Here is a 19,435-nt window from a genome sequence, read left to right as displayed (position 1 = left end):
CCACCAAAGACTGAGATGAGCACTGGCAGCCTATGGCAACGGCAGTGTACCAGGGTGGTGGTGGCCTTGGTACCAAAAATCAGTTCAGCCTGGTGGCAGTAAGCAACCAGAGGGGTGGACAGGCCTCTGTGGACCAGATGCAGAGAGAAATTCCGCAGGTAAAAGCTAGAGTTGTGTGGCAGGTAAGGATTATGGCAACAAATGTCTGGCTAAGATGCCATTAGAGTACTTTAAATGCAATAAGCAAACAAATACAAACTTAGCTATCAACATAAAAATGTACGCTTCTGCTGTCAGGTGGAACACAGAGGCTTGGATACATAGCCAAAGGATAAGGTGGTGGGCACCCGGGCCAGGACAGCTTGGGCAGAGGGATGGGAAGAGATAGAGGTGGGAGCAGTGGGGTGGTGATGGTTTGTACAGGGTGTGAAGCGGCCCTAGGCAGAGCAGGGGAAGCTGCAGGAAGAGGTGTGTGAAGAGACATCAAGCAGTAGGCCTTGTACTCAGAAAGTGCATCAGGCATCCCGCTAAGCTCAGGGAAGAGGTGGTGGTGGTGAGGCCAGTATTATGGAGCCACATGGTGTCCGAGTCCTCAGTTCCCCAGGTCAAGAGGACAGTGGCCTCCCAGGTCACACAGCCAGTTAGAGGCGGGCCCAGGATTGAAAGCCATGCACAGCACGGAGAGGTGGTGGGGGATAGTTGGGGGTTGGTGAGGCTGCCCAAGGAGAGAGCAGGGAACAGAGAGGGACACTGAGGCGCAGAAAGAAGCACTCAGGACAGGCTCCAGAGCAGAAGCTGCCCTGGAGACAAGGAAGCATCCAAGAGCACTATGCAGGGAGCAAGGCAAGCGTGCAAAGCCAGGAGAGGCATCCTGGAGCAGCGCATGGGCCAGGAATGCCAGAGGGAGTGGGAGTGGACTGAGACTTCTTAGAGGAAGAGGCTAGAGTAGATTAAGGGGTGAAGATCAAGGACCTATCTGGGTGGGACAGGGCTGAGAAGGGAAGGACACTATCCCCATTCTGCAAGAGGAAAACACCTGGAGGGAAGAGGATGCAGGCAAGCAGAGCTGAGGGCGGGAGGGCTCACCTGAAGATGCGGTAGGGCGTGGTGAGGTCGAAGCTGCGCCGGTCAGCTTCCTTCACGTTGCCCACACTCATGTCGATGAAGGTGATGCCGATGCCCATGTGGTATTCCTGGCAGGCAGGCAGGAAGGGATGAGGGCAAGGTTTGGGGGGCAGGGTGTAAGGCCCAGGAACAGGGAGAGAAGGGAAGGTGGTACTTTTTAGGACTAGAAAGTACCTAGGAAGGAGACAAAGGGGACTCAGGAATCCGTGCATGAGCAAAGGGGCTGGCTCAGGTCCCGGGCAGGCATGGCACAGGGAGAGGTTCAGTGACCTGGCCAAGTCTTTTTCTCACCTCCAGGTTCTTATAAAGCTGCACTTTATCCCCAACTACAGCCACATATAGCTTATTCTTGAAGCCACGCAGCTCCAGGTTGCCGGCGCGGTCGTGCTGCTCTAAGCTTCGAACTCCCACCAGGTAAGCGCCAGACTGCTGGGCCCGGGCATGCTGTTCGGCCACTGCCCGCTGCAAGGACTGCACCCACTCGTTCCGCTCCGCTGGGGGACATAAGCTGAATGAGCCTGGACCCAGAGGGGAGCTCCCAGGTCAGCTGGGCCCAGGCTCCTCAGGAAATGCCTCTGGTCACCCATCACTCCACCTGGCTCCTATGACTTAGACAAGCTCAGTCCCCAGGCCCAGCTTGTGCCACTTACACCAGCCAAGTCACTTCACCTGCCCCAGCCTGATTCCCTGATCACAGGTATGAATGGCCATGGGGACTTGGAAGAGTCTCCCCCTCAGAAGGGAATGACACCTCCAAGAATGTGACTTGGGCGAACATTAGCCTTGGTTCTATTCCCCCCTTTATCTGGCCAAAACTCCTGACTCCTCTCCCTCTCCACCCACACATGCCACTCCAAGAACTCCCCACCATCGCTCTCTGCCCGGAAGGCAAAGGTCCGGTTGTTTGTGATCACTTCGAACTTCTGGTCCCCAATGGCAGCCACACGAGAAATGCAGGCGACAGAAATAAAGCGCTTAGAGTAGGTGTCCTGGAGAAAAGGAAAAGAGCTGCATTTCAGGGTTGGACTGGAGCCCCCAGAATCACCTCTCCAGCTCCCAAACAAAGGCTGCAGGCCTGTCTCCTGACAGGAGGTCAGGAATCACCCTGTGTGACCCTGGCCTCCACTCACAGCTGCCTATGTGCGAGCGCCCACGAGGAGGGACACAGGTTAAGGAGTCACATGCAGCTCTGGTTAGGACTCCACCTCTATCCAGTGTCTGGGTTCAGGCTGGGCCCAGGCGGGAGCAAGGGTCAAGTCAGGGACTAATGTAGGCCTCACCTTGTTACTGTCAAAGTATCGCAGGTAATCAACATCCAGTCTCACCCATCGTTTCTGATAGATATAAGATCTAAAGAGACAGAAGCAGAGAAACCACAAAGCAAAAGGCTGTGGATTATGGGAGAAGTTCCAGAATTATCCCCAGCCTATCACTCTGAAAGCCACACACAAAGTTAGGATCAGCTGAGTTCAGGAGAGAAAAGATCTCACAGATCACTGAGGGAAACGGACTTTACCTACAAGAGTGACTGAAGTAAATCAAAGTAGAACTTCCCAGTTCTAAGGACAATAAAACACAAGTCTGGTGGGATAACTGGTGGTTACAGTGTGTCTGGAGGGCAAATTGCTCGAATGATTTTGAAGCCCTCTGGTTTTGTCGCCAGTGTCCTAGAGTGCTGTCTGCCCCCATGCAGAGAGCCAGGAGGTCACACTCACCCCTGCGGCGGGTTCTTGTACAGCCAGCCAGCCTTGATAACCAGTGTGGCGGGGGTAGAGCCCCCAGGCAGATCATCCATGGAGTGCAGCAGAGGTTCAGGGGCTGGGACGGGCAGAGGTGAGCTCAGGCAGCTGGTATGCCATGCACCACTAGGAAAGAGCAGAGATGGAGGGCTAAGGGGTGAGGGTTTCCTCGGGGTGGGGCTGTGGAGACTTGAGGATCAAAGACGGGATGGGCTTTTGAAAAGAGATGGCTGGGTAGGGAAACCACCAAACACTCACTTGGGGACATCCTCGTAGGCATGGTCATCCTCATCCTCGTCGTCCCCGGACAGTTCCTCCCCCTCACTCAGCAGACTGGCCACGCGTACAGCCCGAGGGACTCGGCTCAGTGGGGGGTCCTGTAACCCACCCCCGGCCCACTGAGTGGTATGCTCCCCTTCAAATTCCGATCACACGCCCAGGGTTGCCACTCCAACCTCTGTCCACCCATCCCCGACCCACAACTCAGCATTTTTACTTCTGTTTCCCCATTCTACCCCTCCCCCCAGCGGAGCCCACAGAGGACCCAGGGACAAAGGGACAGGAGAAGCAGTGGCAGACACAGATCTAGGATAAGAATAAAGATTGAAAAATAAAGGGGAAGCGCTAGGGATTTAGCTCAGCAGCATAAGCACTTGCTTGGCAAGTACAAGGTTGTGAGTTCGGTCCCCAGTACCAAAAAAAAGAAAAAGAAAGGAGCAGAGAAAGACTACAGGTTACAGAGACAAGTCAAACGCTCAGAGAGGGAGTGACGTGAACACAGAAAGTGAAAGAAAGACAGGGACAGTCATTCAAGACGGAAACACAGAGGTGGAGAGGGACACACACATCCAGCCAAAAGCAGCCAACGCCGGGGAGAGAAGTCACAGATCAGAGCCCCAGATCCCTGGCCCGCAGCTCTGGCACTACCCTTGACCCCAACCCCTGCAGGCCCAGGCGGTGTGGTGGGGAAAGTGGTGTTCACTCTGTCTGCTGATCTTTGAGGTCTGCGAGGCAGTGAAACTATGCTCCCTCTACATCACAAGCAGATAGTCCAAGCCTAGCCACTGCCCTGTCCTACCTTCTTGGTCATCACGCTGAGACGGGCCCTCGGCCCCCGCTCTGGGGCCTCATCGTAGTCAGAGTCATCTGATGAGAGAAGGGTGGGAGACACTCAGTAGCAGGGAAGGAGACTGCCTCTCCCGGACCCCAGCACACTACGGCTTGGCTTCACAAAGGCCAACCCCAGGCCAATGAAGGTTCTCACCCCCATGGTGGCCTGGCTCTCAAAAAAAGGCACAGGGACAGGAAGTGCTATTTATATCAACAGAGAGACAGGGCCACCACAGGGAGGCCTGATGAGGCAGCAAATTTGGGGGTCAGGGGTAGGGACTATCCAAAAAAGGCAGTAATGATCAAGAAAAGTAGACAACCCCAGGACCAACAAACTATGACTCCTAGATGCCACTGCCAGACCGGGACCCATGGCTTTTAGGAGCAGCCATGCGCCGCACTACTGGTGCGCAGTCAGGCAGGGGCACTGTCTGCACTGGGGCAACGAAGATAAGGATGCTCAGGACCTGCCTAGGGCCACACAGAGGACTGGCGGCAGGCGGCAGAAAGAGCGCTATGACCTCTGTATGCTCTTTGGGGGCCCATCCACAGGCGAGCCCCCTGGAGCCCATCCCATCCCATCCTGGCCTGCAGCACTCACCAAACTCTGGGGGCAGACGGAGAGGCTTCGGAGGGATCTCCGGGGTGCAGGATGTCCCCCCAGGGAGGGTGGATGGCTCCTTGGGCTCTAGCTGGGGAGGGGATGACAGTGGTGGTGGCAGCAATATCTCCTCCTCCTTGGAGGGAAGGCTGGGGACAGAACAGTTGAGCATCACTAAGCAACAGAGCCAGGACACAGCTACGGAGCCGTACCTGGCATCCTCTTTGCACAGCCTCCTGCCTCACTGATTAAAGCCCTTCCTGATGCCCCAAAGCCTAGAGAAAGCTGAGATTCTGTGACCCAAATATACTACTCCTTCCCCCACTGCCCCAGCTTTTAGCCACATGCACCCCAAGCCTCATTCTGGAGGAGAAATGAAGACCAGAATGCAGAGTCAGGGAGGGAGTCCTGGGGGAGGTGATGCCTTTGATGGCGAAGGGATCGGCAGGGTTGAAACGGGTACCAAGGCTGAAGGGACGGACCAGCCTCAGAAACAATTCCTGGAACAAGGCCACCAGCTCTCTGGCCCAGACTTGGATACTCACTACCATCCTGGGTACCCTGGAGCCGCCCAAACTCACCTCATCCCACCACACACATCTCCTACCATACTGGCTCCTCCATCACACTCTCAGGGCCCCTCTCTGCTCCTCCAGAGCCAGGTTCAAGGCACCCTGTGTGGGTCGAAGCACAGTGCTCTGTGTCAACTGAGTGTCTCCTGAGGGCTGTGGCATCACAGACATGGATCTGAAACCCGCCTTACCCTCTTACTCCTGTGTCCTAGGACAAGTGCCTCACCCCCTCCGAGCCGTGGTTTCCTAATCTGTAAAATGGGGGCTACTACACTCTGGGAGACTGAGGCAGAAGGATCTTAAACTCAAGCCCGGTATGGGCAACTTAGTAACTTAGTGGCACTGTGTCACCAAACAAAAACTAAATAAAAGGACTGCAGATATAGCTCAGTGCAAAGGCCCTGAGATCAATCCCCAGTCCTGGGGGGAAGAGGTTGGAGAGACTATTTCCACAGGTGGGAGGTGGAGGATTAACCCAGGCAAGACAAGTCTCATAAGCACACAATGCCCAGCTGGGACAAGTGCTGAGCCCTAGAGGGTCCTGCAGGGCCCAAGGAGCAGCATCAAAGTGGATAACTTTGTTTGGCCTGGTGTGTTGCCCAGTGTTCCTGGCAATGACTGAGGTGTGTGACAATGGCGACAGCAAAAGAGGGCTGGGAGGACATGACAGGGTTGGCCTGCAGCCACCGCTCACACTACTGCTTCTACCAATGGCCCTCTTCTTGTCCTATCATCTTTGGCGTCTAGACTACATCCTCCTTCCCTCAAAGTCTGCCCTGGTGTCTGTCTCTGCCACTCTGCACTAAGCGCTGCACACAAATCATCCTGACACTTGCCAAAGTCTCTTCCCTCCTGCGGCGTACTGTGCTAGCATCTAAGCTGGGATCTGAACCTGGCTCCAACACCTCTGTGCTTCTGGCACTCGTGCTAATGCCAAATCACTAGCACTGCCGCCAAAAGGAACGTGGCCCTCTCCCCTTCTGGGTGGAGTCTGGCCTGCTGATGGCTTTCAGCTCTTCCTGGACAAAAGCTTGGGTGGCCTGGAAGCCATGTTTCCAGGAAGCACGGCCTTGGCAACAGCGGCCTGCGTGGGAACTTTATTGGGACCAGGAGAAACTGTCAGCTGCCCCAAGTGTGGTGACTTGTAAACAGCCACATTCCAGGCAGGGACCTGAAGCCACACTTGTAGGGTTATTAAAAGACAATGGTCCATCTGGGACAAGAGCTTTTTAGGCCTTAATGGGTTCCTGTGAACAACCTGTCTACTCTGATCCTCAGGCCCTCAGAGCTGTCACCTGGAGGGCCATGGAGACTGGCTCCAGCACAGCCATGTGGCCTGTTGCACATCACTGCGCAGGGAAGACATTCTGTTGCCCCAGTGGCAAAGAACTCCCTACCCCTCTGTCCCTCAGGAATCTGATGCCAAAGGCCCCATGGTGATCTTGACAGACCTAGGAAGATCTGGTAGGCACTGTACCAGGCTGTCTCCCCCATTCTACCCTGTGTGCCTTTAGGGCAGGGGCAGCATCTGATTTGCCATCTCAGGCCAGGGCAGGGCCCGGCTGTGTCCACACAAGAGACCGTTGGACAGGTGAGTGGATGGACAGGTAACTGCTCTGTGGGTAGGCAACTAATTGACCATTAGGGTTGGAGAGAAGCAAATGAAAGGGTGAATGATGACCAAATGCTCAAGTGAGTGCCCACCAACCCGAGAGTGTGACCAAGGGGTTGGCCCCTGCTGGGGCCGTGTCTTCAGAGACATCCTGACAGGCAAACTCATCCATCACACTGCTGCCTTCCAGGACACAGGAGACAGCAGCAGTGGAGGCCTGGCCCATGGTCAGCTTGGCGCAGAACTACAAGCTATGGGGCCAGAGCCAGGTGGACTGGTCCACAGCAGGTGGAGAAAGGCTCCCTCCCTCCAATGCCATGCAGAGCACAATGGGCCTGGCCCCCCACACTACCCCAGGTCTGGACCAGGGCTGAAAGGAAGATGGAGGTAACAGAGCCAGACTACCCACCTGCTCTTCATCCCTGGGGTCCAAGCAGCATCAGCCCAACTTCCTCAGGCACCCAGGCCCCTACACCACTGCCCTAACCATAGGCAAGGGGTCTACTAACCCTGAAGCCTATCACCCTACAGTTGGGTTCCCACATCTTTCACTCTCCAATCCCTAGCAGGGGCTTCCATAAATGAATGAATTTTTGGATTAATTCATTCTGATTAATTGTGTGTGTGTCAACATATGTAATGCCCCTAAATTCTCTCTAAATGCTTCACATGGATTTATTTATTACAAGGGCTCTGTAAGGCAAGACCATTGTCCCACTTTATAGAAGAGAAAACTAAGGCACAGAGATGCTAAGTAATCTATCCTTGCTCCTATAGCTGGAACTTGAATCCTAGCAGTCTTGTACCACAGCTCTGTCCAAGGGGAACAAGGTCGCCAGTCTGATGGCCACCACTGTGACTACAGCAAGAAGGCAGGGGGAGCGGAGGCAAAGGCTTCTCTCCCAACAGAGCTTCCCCAGGGAGGGGAAAAAAGGAGGCCCTTGTGAGCCTCCAGCCCCTACACTGGCTGCCTCCTCCAGGGAGCTTCCTAGCTATCCCTGCCTGCCTGCTCATGGCAGGGAAATCAGGGCCTGCTGAGTCAGGGCTGGGCCCAGGAAAGGAGAAGTGGTCCGGAAGGCACATCATGTGGGAAAACCCCAAGAGAAGGGGCAGTGTCGTCCTACCGAGAACAGAGCCTGTGGGGTGCCCCTCCTGCAGCCTTCAGTGTCCATCTCTTAGGACAGTGCCAGCTCCAGTCCAGTCCAAATGAGGCCAGCTGGATGCTGCCCCCTGGCCCAGGCCCATCCCTGAGCAAAAGTGCAAAGGTCCCACCTCAAGCCTTTGTTTACACTTGTTTCCCCCTCCCGGTGCGCTCTCCCAGCCATCTCCACACTCAGAATCCCACCTGTCCTCCAACGCAGCTCAATGGACCTCTCCATGGCAGCAGAGCTACTCCCCACGCCCCAGACATCTGGCTCCCCTGCTCCCTCAGCACCTTCTCCTCTGCACTTGATCTTCAGCCAAAAGAAAAAGCAGCAATGAGCCCTTTGTCCTTTGGCCAAGAGACACATGAGCCCGTCGGCTTTCCCTGTGATGCCTGCGCAGGGCTGGGCACACTGGGCTGGAGCCCGCAGCCTGAGAAGTCTGAGTTACTAGATAAGGGAAAATACTCAGCTGACTTTATGTATACATGGGGCTGGGGACATATGAGGGTCCCAGATCAGAATGGGTAACAGAGTCAGCTATGGCGGTATACACCTATAACCCCAACACTCAGGAGGCTGAGGCAGAAAGATTGCTGCTAGCTCAAGGCCAGCCTGAACTACACAGCAAGACCTTCTCAAAAGCAAAACACAAAAAAGGAATGGGCATCATTAAACAGAGAATCAGAAATGTGGACACATTTCTGAGTTAAAAGAAATAACCAGGTCAAGACAATAGGCACAAAGAGGATGTGTTACAAACAAACAAACTATATTTATATTCACTACAACTAAGCCACAAGGGTTCAGAGCCAGGCAAACCCTGTGGGAGTCCCTGCTCAACCGTCATGTTTGTGACCTTGAGTTATTGAGTTGTTCAGTTCACCTCAGCTTTCCCTCTGACCTCCTCCAGGCTCACTGATAGTTCAGTAAGAGAGAGGCACTGCCACACATCACCAGCACAGCTGGTGCTTTTGCAGCCTATTTGTGGCCACACAGGCTGGCCAGAAAGCCATTCCCCAGCCTCCTACTCCAGCCGCCCTGCCTCCCTTGGGATCCCTCTTTCTCCCCCACCTCCGGCAGGGAACACAGCGGAGCGCTGGAGGCTGGTCCTGGACTTCCGCTGCCCCCATTCCAGCCCTCCTTGACTCAGCCCTGTCCAACACATGTGAACGTAAGGACTATGCTCACACACTGCTCCTTTCACCTAGGTCACCGTTTCTGTCTGGCCATTTGCCTACCTTTCCCTCAAAGGGCATAGGGCACATAATTCTCTCTCTTTACTGTGGACCTCCTCTCGTACTTCAGGATGGTTTGGGGTCTCCATGGGGCTCCCCCAGACTCCAGGTCTCTGATCACTCAGTACAATTGTGTCTGCAAGTATCTGGTTCACTGACACAACCTCAGAAGATCAAGGACCCCATCCTTGAGCCAGGACCTATGCCCTAAGAAGTCTCATGGGCCTTGAAGGGACCTTGGCCAATCCCAGCTCCTGGACTCTTAGGAGGCTCAGAGCTGAGGCTGCACCCAGTGACCTGAGCACGTCCATCTCCTTCCCTCTCTCCCCTTTCCACAGAGGCAAACTTTCCCAGCTGTCCACTTCCTCATTCACACCCTGGCCTCCTCAGCAACCAGGCCAATCCTGTGCCTGCTGCTTCCTCCACACCGCTTCTTCCCTTTCTCCTCACCACGAACTGTGCCAACAGCCTCCTGGTTCCATCCCGCTCACAGCTGCCTGGGCTACAGCCTGGAAAGCCCTTTCTGGGGTCTCACCTGCTAGAACAGATGAGTGCAGTCTCTTTTGCAGACCTCCAAGTCACTCTGCACAGAGGGAACTTCAGCCAGTGTCCTGAATGAATGAATAACCACCTCCCTCCTAGCATCCTGATTATGGAAGCCTCTCTAGACACTGCATCCTAACTACGCTAACCTACACCATTAACTTAAACCTCGCAGCCAAGACACCAGCAGCTTCAGCAGGACAAAAACTACTTCCTAGCTGGATGGGATAGTGCACAGCTGTAATCTGTCCTACCACTTGCGAGGCTGAGGCAGAACTGCTGTGATTTCAAGGCCAGCCTGGGATACATAGTGAGCTCAATGCCAGCCTGAACTACAACGCAAGATTCTATCTCAAAACACAAAAAGTAAAACAACAAAAAAGCAAAAATAGAACTACTGCTAAACTCCCATTGTGCTGTTTTTGGCATTAAATGACTGGATACCATCAACTCCCTTATGCTCAGGACATTCCACCTTCTCCTCCAGGAAATCCGCCCACTGCTCCCTCCTCTAAGCTTGCATTGCCCATTAGGCCACCCATGGCTCCTGCAGCCAGCCCCATGCTGAACTTTCCTGCAGGCTGCAGTGGGCAGGAGGCAGCCCTGGCCCTGGTTGGCTCCAGAAGGGAGCTCACAGACAGCACTGAGCTCCTCTCCTTATCCTGGGTACCTAGCACAAGTTAGAGGCCACTCTATGGCCTCAGTAACCAAAGATCACTAGATTCTTTAGTGATCCATGAAAACTGGGGTGGGTGAGGCCAGCCCTAGACAGGAAGGGAAGGGACCACTGCCACCAAGTACCATCCCTATGCACATCTCCCTGTCACCCTGGACTTGGTCTGAGACGGTTCAGAACCACAACAACCGGGAACTTGACAGGAAGATAAGCCAACCCAAGCTGCCCCAAGGGACTGGCCAGAGGGCAGCAGGCTGCCAGAAGCAGACACCAAAAATGGAGACAGTGCCAGAGTCCTGAAGGGAAACAGTCTGTAGGCATTGTTAGGAAATGTCCAGAAACTAAGTGCCATGGGCTCCTGATGGCTCAGGGTGGGGGGCATACAGGGAGACGGAGACCCAAAAGCCCAGGTGAGAAGGAGAAGAGAGGAGCAAAAGAAAAATCAGGGGAAAAAACAAAAGTGTAGCAAAACTGAAAATGCTTAGAGCATAAAGAAGAGGGAGCAAAACACCCCAGAGAAAAGCAAAGAGGTAGCAGCCAGTTGTACAGGGACAGGGACTCCTGCCCTTTGAGGCCCCCAGCCCTCCTCCCACCCGCCCGGCAGCTTAGCCACGGCCGCCCCACGCTCACCCTCAGAGGCCGGCTGGGTCCTGGGCCCAAGGACTCCTGAGGCTCCCGCCAGGTGGGCTCTGTGTGTGCAAGAGTGGGCCTGCCCCTGCACACCTGGGCAGGCAGTCCTGTTCCCTGAGAGGTGCGTGGGCCCAGCTAAGCCCTGCACACTTGTGATCTGTATCTCTTGCGTGTTTTCAAATCAGTGCTCTGAGTGTGTGTGTTTCTGAATATAACTGTGAATCCTCCTCCTCGGAAGAGTGAGTTAGTCTGTGTGTGTCCAGCTCTGGTCTCTCCTGCTTCCTGCTCTCTGCTTCCCCACCCCCTGTAGCCCCAGCCAACATATACACTTCCTGAAAACACAGAAAGAGAGAAAAGTAACCCAGAATCCCCTGGGGCAGATACTTCCTCCCCGCCCCTGGGCTACACCCCACCCTACCCCCAAGCTAAAACGGGACCCAAATGCTGCAATATCTGCATCTGCTGGTGTCCTGGTCTCGTGAGGTCTCACAGGGTGGAGGCAGAGGAAGCATTGTCCCTGGCGGCCCTTGCAGTGGCTCCTCCCTCTTCCACCCCCACAAGGAGGCCCAGAGAGGCTGGGAAAGAAGCTCTTTGAAGCAAGCAGGTTCTGCCCCAGTAACTAGTGATCAGCCTTCATGAAGACCAGGGATTGGCTGGGCTGCAAAAGGCAGTCAAGGCTCAGGACTGACCCTAAGGTGTGACTCCAGCTAGTAGCTGCCTCTTGGAGGAAGCCATCGCCTTTTTTGAGGTATCTCCAAGTATCTAAGTATCAGAGGAGGACAGTGAGGCTCAGAGCAAATCAGGAGGGGCTCTGTGAAGTGACACTGGAACTCTGGATCAGAAATGATTTCTCTGCTGCTCAAACGGGCAAGTTCAGAGGGTTCCCATCTAGGACACTTCGGGCTGAGGAGACTAGATGAGGTCTGAATACCCGCCTCTTCTTGGCTGGGCTGGTTAACTTTGGGCAGGTTACTCAGCATCTCTGGACTCCTCAGCAAGTTCTCTTATCATGGAGCTAAATAACAGTAAGTATATAGACTCCGGGGGTAAAATGGGATCCTCCCAAGCCAGGCATAAGGGTGAACATAGCTGAGAGTCGGGATCTTGCCAGGCCAGGAAGGAGGATACCCTGTCCTTGCTGGTTTGCTGATTTGCTTGTACCCTGCTTTGTAGGATCCTGTCCCCACCTCATTCTTCCTTCTGGGGACTCTCCGATCCCAAGGCATATGGGTGACATGGGTTGGGTAGAGGAGGAAGAGGGATTTGGGGTGGTGAGCTCAGGACCCTTTAACCCTACAGCTCAGTGTGTGCTGAGGGCCTCCCTGGGTGCTGAGTCACACACACATATGCTTCCATGCACACAGGCGCAGCACTTGGCAGTACAAAAGCTCATAGCTGTCACACAACAAATACTGAGGATCTGTCAGGCAGCCAGCACTGATGCAAAGGTTGGGGATTCAACAACAAACAAAACTGACAGCCCTCACAGGGTTGAGCAACCCTCCAGTGAGCTCACCTCTCTTGGCAGCAAACATATACATGCACACACATGCTCACAGCTGACCGCATGCAACACATATAATGGCATATACTCATACATGCACACATGTGCAGCAGTACACACAAGTACACATACATGTGCACATAAGCCCGGATGAACTCATGTGCATGCTTCATGCCACCATTAAAACTGCATGGATCTCCACATACCTATACCTATATGATTATGCGCAGTGACCCTTAGAACCTGCATCAATGCTAACATACAGACCTGACAGCTTACACAAACACACATATGTACACCTATACCCATGAATGAATACATATAAACTGGCCCAGCCATGCCCTCACACAGACCCAAGACCCTCACAGTGTACATATGCAAACATAAAGGTCCCCAAATCCCACTGGGGACCCTAGTGACAGGCTCAGTCACAACATGATCACATAGGAAAGACCCCAAAATTGAGAGTTCCCATCATTCATGGATGCAAGGAGGGGCAGGAGTAGTCCATGCATCAAGGATCTAGGAGTCACAGGAAAGGGCTGGAAGGGAACAGGATGGCCAAGGAGGCTCCATCTTGGCCCCTACCCCGATCACCACAGGGCCAGGGCTCAACAGGTTACAAATTTGTGATACTCTATCTGCAGTAAGGGGTTTGTTTTGCTGTACCCTGGAAGCGCTGAGCTATGTCCTCAGCCCTTTCTATTTTTTATTTTGAGACAGGGTCACACTGAGTTGTGCAGGTGGGCCTGGAACCTGCAATCTGCCTCCCTCAATCTCTCTAGTAGCTAAGATTACAGGTGTGTGCTAGAGAGCCTAGCTCACATTAGTTTTTATTATAGGATTTCACAGACTGTGAACCGAGGAATGCCAATGCCCATGATTCCAACTGCTAAGACCAGGGCATCAGCAACCAGGTTTGGCAGCTCACTCCCCACCAACTCTGCCATCGGGAAATATCCTTACTTGTAGGAAACATAGCTGGTTCTCTGTATTCATGGGTTCCACACCTGCAGATTCCATAAACCACAGATGGAAAATATATGGGGAAAAACTGCAACTATATTGAACGAGCACAGACTTTTTTCCTTGTTCTTATTCCCTAAACAATGTAGTATAATAGTTATTTCCACTCTATTAGGTGATATAAGTAATCTAGAGTATGAAGGAGGATGTGAGTAGGCTCTATGCAAATACATTTTGTGATCAGACCCTGGAACCAATACACCCCTTGGATATAAGGGGATATAAGTGACGCTGTGATTTCCTACAAATTCTCTCAGTACAAAATGTGTTTGGATCCTTTCTCCCTTCAAAGATCCCAACTTCTGACCTCAAGGGCTGGCCTTCCCTAGAGGTTGGCCAAGTGGTGGTGGCATCCAGACTGAGGCTCTGAGTGGGCCCTAGGGTCCCAGGACCCACTCAGAGCCTCAGTCTGGATGCCACCACCACTACCCTACCCTATTAAGTATCTTGAACAAGTGGCAGTGCCAGGGGGATTACAGAGCACGGCAGAAGGCCATGGAAGGCACGTGGTAGAGAAACAGGCCCAGAAGGCAGGAAGGAGGAAACCCTATTCTTGCCTGCTTATAGCTTGGTCTGTGGCATAGGATCCTGCCCTAGCCTCATCCTTCCCACCATCCTCCTCTGAAGGCCTCTCCCTTCTCAAGACATCTAGGTGACATATGCTGGGTAGAGGGACCGAGAGGAAAAATGTGAGGTGTTGAATTATACTAGCTAACTCTCTCTCCCTCTCTATTGTTCAGTAATTCGAATGAAGTAAATAGAAATTACTTCTGCATTACCCCTGCATGCAAGAGATTGGCCACTAGAGGGCACAATGGCACCAGGAAACTTCAATCTAGGGCGTGGGAGAGGCTCCTGGGGGGTCTTAGTGCCTACCTGCTCCAACTCAGCTGAACCAGGAAAGGCACAGACACTTTTTGCGCTTCCACCAATCAGCTCCCCAACACTGCAGTCCTAATTTAGCCTTCAAGACCCCTTAACTTAGTGCCCCTCCTTATGTGAGGGGAACCTCCCCAGTCTCCCCCACTATGGGGCTAGAATAAGCAGCTGGCGTGAGTACAGCCAGGGTGCCCCTCCCTGCCCCGAACACTTTATTTCCCTGGTTGGAACCAGTGCATGAATCCTCCAAAAAGAGTTTTCTGAGTTCAGCAAAGTTATGTAAATAAAATGCCCCATACATGGCGCAGCAATAACAGGGACTGGGTTCTTCCATGACCCTTCATATTCCTTCCCCTTCCAAGAAGCCTTCCCAGATTAGCCTGACTTGGCCCAATAAATCCCCACATCCCCCAGAACATCCAGCCCTCTGGGGATGCTTCCTCCAGCTGCGCACCCGAGCAAAGCACAGGAAAGAGGATTTTTATGAAGGAGATGAAAGGGAACATCCCCAGAAGGAAGAGGAGACCCAGGAAAACAAGGGAGGCCAGAACCCAGGGAAAAAATGCAGCCCTGAAGAGGAGTGAGGGTGAGGAAGGCGAGGCTCCGAGGTATCACCAAGTGACACTTGTCAGGGATGCGGTAGGTGGGGTGAAAGGCACAGAGGCATAGCTTCTGCTCCCCCACCCACCTCTGCAAAGAGCCTTCCTTGTACTCCAGATGTTACTTCTGGGTACCAGAATGTGCCCAGATGCCCCACAGCATCTCACACTCACTGGGTCCCTCTCCCAGACTCACTTCCTTCCCTGGGTCCTGCATCAGCGTCGTTACCACTGTCTGGCCAACCATCCAACACAGAACCCTGGAGGCCACCAAGGTTCCTCTGCTCAGGTCCAGGAAGTCCCAGGTGCTGGCTACTGTAGGACCCACATCTGGCTCCAGTCATCCCACTTGCTACCAGGCACTCAACACAGCCTGGCCTGGGTGGAACCTCCCCCTGTGCCTGCTCACTTGTCTCCCAGTCTCCTCCCCAGCAACCCCCTAGCAGCTCGTCATCCTCTTCCAGAAACCTAGCTGGCTCCCCAGCCTGGACTTCAGGGCAAGTCCCCCTGGCATGCCCCGTCCTCACCCCATGTGCCACCAACCCAGCTGTGCTACTGAGGATACATGGCTGCCTCCCCGCCCTGCTCTTTGCACAAGCTGTTCCCGCCACCTCAAGCACCTTTCCTACTCTCATGCAAAGGCCACAAACTGCCCATCTACTCTCCGGGATGCTCTACCTGTGTTCTGCCCACTGTGGGTGGCATCCACTCACCTCACCAGCAGGCGCGGGGGTCCGGAGCGAGGAGGCACAGGCGGAACACTCGGCTCCATTAAATGTCGCTTGGCGGGCAGTGGGGGCAACGCAGGATCTGGAGCAGCAGTGGATGTGTCGGTCACAGATGGGGTGGCCATGGACGGGACACCCGTGGAAGGGGTGGTGAAGCAGGTGGGCGGGAGGCAGCTCCTGCGGGGTGGGATGGGCGGGGCCGTGGGCTGTCCCTCATCCTCTCCAGCTGTGGGCTGCAACTCCAGTGAAATGGCGGGTGCAGGTGCTGAGCGGAAGACATGGCGTTTCTTGGGTACAGGCCGTGGAGCGGGGCGGGGTGCAGGGATGGGCGGAGCAGTGTGGGCACGCAGCAGGCCAGCCAGGATGCGACGGCGGTGGCCAGGGAGTAGCATGCCCATGTGCACCAAGCGGGCATCGCTGAGGCCTTGGCAGTCAGTGGCCAACATCATTCCATGCTGCTCGAAGAGGCCAGTGTACTGCTCCAGGTGCAGCGCCTGCAGCCACTCAGCCACCGACAGCGCAGCGTCCCCGCCCTCTGCCATGGTGCCCACCACCAGAGGCCCAGCCGGCAGGGTTCAGTCAGACCTGCAACAGACGGGCACAGGTCAGAGACAAAGGCAGCCCGGGAGCAGTTTCCTGATCACCATCCCTCTGCAGCTCTTCCATTTAGTGCAATTGTAATTCCGAAAAGATAATCCCAAATGTCATATCCGCAAATGTCAAAATCTCTCAAGTCCCCACAATTCCAACCCTGAAAGAGTAAAGCTTGAATACTGAACTCATGAAAGCCAAAACCTCAAAACTCCCCTCATGCCACGGGTTCCAGTTCAACCCTTGAGGACCAGAGATACAGCTCAGCGTCACAGTGCCAGCCTAAAAAGTGCAACATCATGAGTTAGGTTCTTGGTGCAAAAAAAAAAAAAAAAAAAAATTCTATAACAATTTTCAGGACCTTGAGGTTCTTCCTCGGTGGTCTCGCAGCATCCAAATCATGTCTCTTTAGAACTACCCCCACCATCTCCAGGGTCACATAGCCAATGCAATGGCATGACTGGTCCTGTGTCGGCCCCTTCTTATCACTCACTGCCCTCCACAAGGCCTCGCCCATGGTCAACAACTTCTACGTTGCCATCCCCCGCTGAGGGTCCGGCCCAGGGGCTCGGCGAGCATACGTGAGACTGAAGGGCACCAATGCAAAGCAGGCTTTGCCTTACCCACACCCCTGCTGCAGGAAGCAAACTGCCAGGAGAGGTGAGCACAGATCACACAGCCTCTGGGATCTGGCCCTCTGTGTGAGGGGAGGAAAAGGCATTCATTCATTGAAACTAGCCCAGCATGCACTGGACAGTGGGGACTTAGTTTCCCTCCCTGTACTGGAGCACTCCTGGCTCCCTAGTAGGAGTACAGAGATGACGAAGAGATTAACTGAGGGTACAGAAAATTCAACCAATCTCCAGATATTCGAGAGCCAATGATAAAACCCAGTATCCAACTTACTTAAAGACCTAACTAAAATAGAAGTAGACAGACACTTCCTTAAACAGAAAACCAATCTTTCTTAATGGAAAAACAACAGAAAATTCCATTAAAGTTAAGAATGAGACAGTGATGTCCATTTCATTACCATCGAAATCATTATTGAAGTTGCTCCAAAAGTTCTAGGCAAATAAAAAAACATAGCAAATTAGGAAGGAAAAGGTAAACCACCCATTAGTTGATCATAATGAGTTTTAAGTTGGAAGGTCCAAGCAGATCAACTGAGAAGTTACTCAAACAACAGAAAAATTTAATAAAGCTGAGTTCAAATGTAATATTCGAAGCCAAGCATGGTGAGCCCTGTCTGTAATCCCAGCCACTTGGGAGGCTGAGGCAGGAGGGTCACATGTTTATGGACTATCTAAGCAAGTTAACATTATCTGGTCTCAAAAGATAATTTTAAATAGGGCAAAGGACGGAGCTCAGCGGCTGAAGTACCTGCCAAGCACGTGCAAGGCTTTGGGTTCAATACCCAATACAATGATCAAAAAAATTAGTATAACAGAAATCAGTATTTCTAGCCAGGTACAGTAGTGTATGCTCTTAATCCAGGCACTTGGGAGGCTGGGGCGGGACTGCTGAGAATTTGAGGCCATCCTGGGCTACATAATGAGTTCAAAGCCAGCCTGAATTACATAGCAAAACGGTGTTTCAAAAAACTTTTTTAATTAAAATTTTAAAAATCAGCATTTCTAAGCAGTAACAAGGTAGAAACCAGGATGAAAGGTCACATTTATGATAGCATCACAAAACACCATGAGAAATACATAAGATCTCAAACCAGGCACACAATGGCACGTGCCTGGAATCCCAGCCCTTGGGAGGATGAGGCAGGAGAATCGTGCATTTGAAACCAAACTATACTACAGAATGAGCCCCTAAAAGCAAAGCAAAACAAAACAAAATTTTAAAATGCAAGATCTTGGTAGGAGTTAAATAAATTTCCCACCAGGGAGAGATGGAAGGAGAAAGGAAGGGAAGAGGAAAAGAACGATAAATACAAGATCTACATAAGACAAACCTTGGTGTGTTGCTGAGGAACAAAAAAAAAAAAAAAAAAAAACCTGGACAAGCCAGGCCAGGCGTGGTAGCACATGCCTGTAATCCCAACACTTGGGAGGCTGAGGCAGGAGGAACTGGGTTAAATAGTAAATTTTCCTGAATTACATAGCAAGACCCTGTCTCAAAAAACTCAAAAACCTGGATAAATAGGAAGACACAGTAAATCCTAAAAGCTGACATCAATAAGAAGTTTTCATTTTAAGCTATTTTTGTACATATACATACTCCTACTCAAAATACATACAGAATGTTTTTTAAGCTCCACAAGCTTGAAACTTCACATGGCAAAGTAAACAAGCAGAAGCCGAGCGTGGCAGTGCAGGCTGTGATCCCAGCACTCTGAGATCCTGAGGCAGGAGGATCAAAGTTTAAGTCGAGCCTGGGGAATTCAGCAATTTATCCATGCTCTATCTCAAAATTAAAAAATAAATAAATAAAAAGGTCTGGAATGTAGCTCAGTGTGAAGATCCTGAGTTTGACCATCAGTACCAAAATTAATCAAAAAGGAACAGGCAGAAAACTCTGGGAGACAGAAGGTAGATAAGGAATAGAAATTAGCCTCACCACATATTAAAATATCACAGGGCCACAAAAATTCATGGTAGTATATGGTAGTAGCATGTGAGCACACACATCAATTAGACAAAGACCAAATGGAGACTCAAGTGCTTTAAAAATTTAGTACATAACGGAAGGAGCATCTCAAACTTGGGGGCAGGAGAACGGATTATGAAATTGTTGCAAAAGCTTTGGAGCCAACTAGCAAAAACTAAGGCAGATCCCTACCTCACACCTCATACGATAAATTATAGATGGATCAAAGATTTCAGTATTTTTTTTAAAAATGAGAGGATTCAAACATCATCCGAGAAACAAAAGCCTTTTGGAATGATATAAACCTAGAAGGTACACAGAAAAAAACAAGATATCCAACTGCTGCCATACCTCACATAATGATGCTTCCATCAGTGATGGACCACAGACAGAGGAATGGCCCCAAGAAAGTATAACAGAGCCAAGAAGTCCCACTGCAGTGACAACTGTCAGCCATCCCAACATCACAGTGCAACGTACTCCTCATGTATCTGTGACAACACCAGTGTGGACCAACCT

General features: G+C 52.3%; 1 protein-coding gene across 5 annotated transcripts in view; it reads right to left on the bottom strand.

The window, feature by feature from the left end:
• The window catches only part of Arap1 (ArfGAP with RhoGAP domain, ankyrin repeat and PH domain 1), a 57,234-nt gene that overhangs the window by 21,261 nt on the left and 16,538 nt on the right, over positions 1–19,435 (bottom strand). For 3 of the 5 annotated variants that reach the window (XM_003463460.5, XM_063256548.1, XM_013145342.3), the window contains 9 exons: positions 15,710–16,309; positions 4,576–4,724; positions 3,943–4,010; positions 3,123–3,241; positions 2,841–2,990; positions 2,406–2,475; positions 1,994–2,114; positions 1,417–1,619; positions 1,087–1,193 (listed from right to left, as the gene is read on the bottom strand). In XM_003463460.5, coding sequence (XP_003463508.1) covers positions 1,087–1,193; positions 1,417–1,619; positions 1,994–2,114; positions 2,406–2,475; positions 2,841–2,990; positions 3,123–3,241; positions 3,943–4,010; positions 4,576–4,724; positions 15,710–16,266 — 1,544 coding nt within the window. In that variant the 5' untranslated portion in view covers positions 16,267–16,309. Of the gene's footprint in view, positions 1–1,086; positions 1,194–1,416; positions 1,620–1,993; positions 2,115–2,405; positions 2,476–2,840; positions 2,991–3,122; positions 3,242–3,942; positions 4,011–4,575; positions 4,725–5,156; positions 5,250–10,988; positions 11,351–15,709; positions 16,310–19,435 lie in introns of those variants that run through there. The other 2 variants (XM_063256549.1, XM_013145345.3) reach the window with 2 other exon arrangements.

This window comes from Cavia porcellus, unplaced genomic scaffold, assembly GCF_034190915.1.
Source record: "Cavia porcellus strain 051 isolate PalLab524CR breed Dunkin Hartley unplaced genomic scaffold, mCavPor4.1 scaffold_9, whole genome shotgun sequence".
In the NCBI taxonomy this organism is placed as follows: Eukaryota; Metazoa; Chordata; class Mammalia; order Rodentia; family Caviidae; genus Cavia; species Cavia porcellus.
This window is presented reverse-complemented; position numbering and strand designations above follow the sequence as displayed.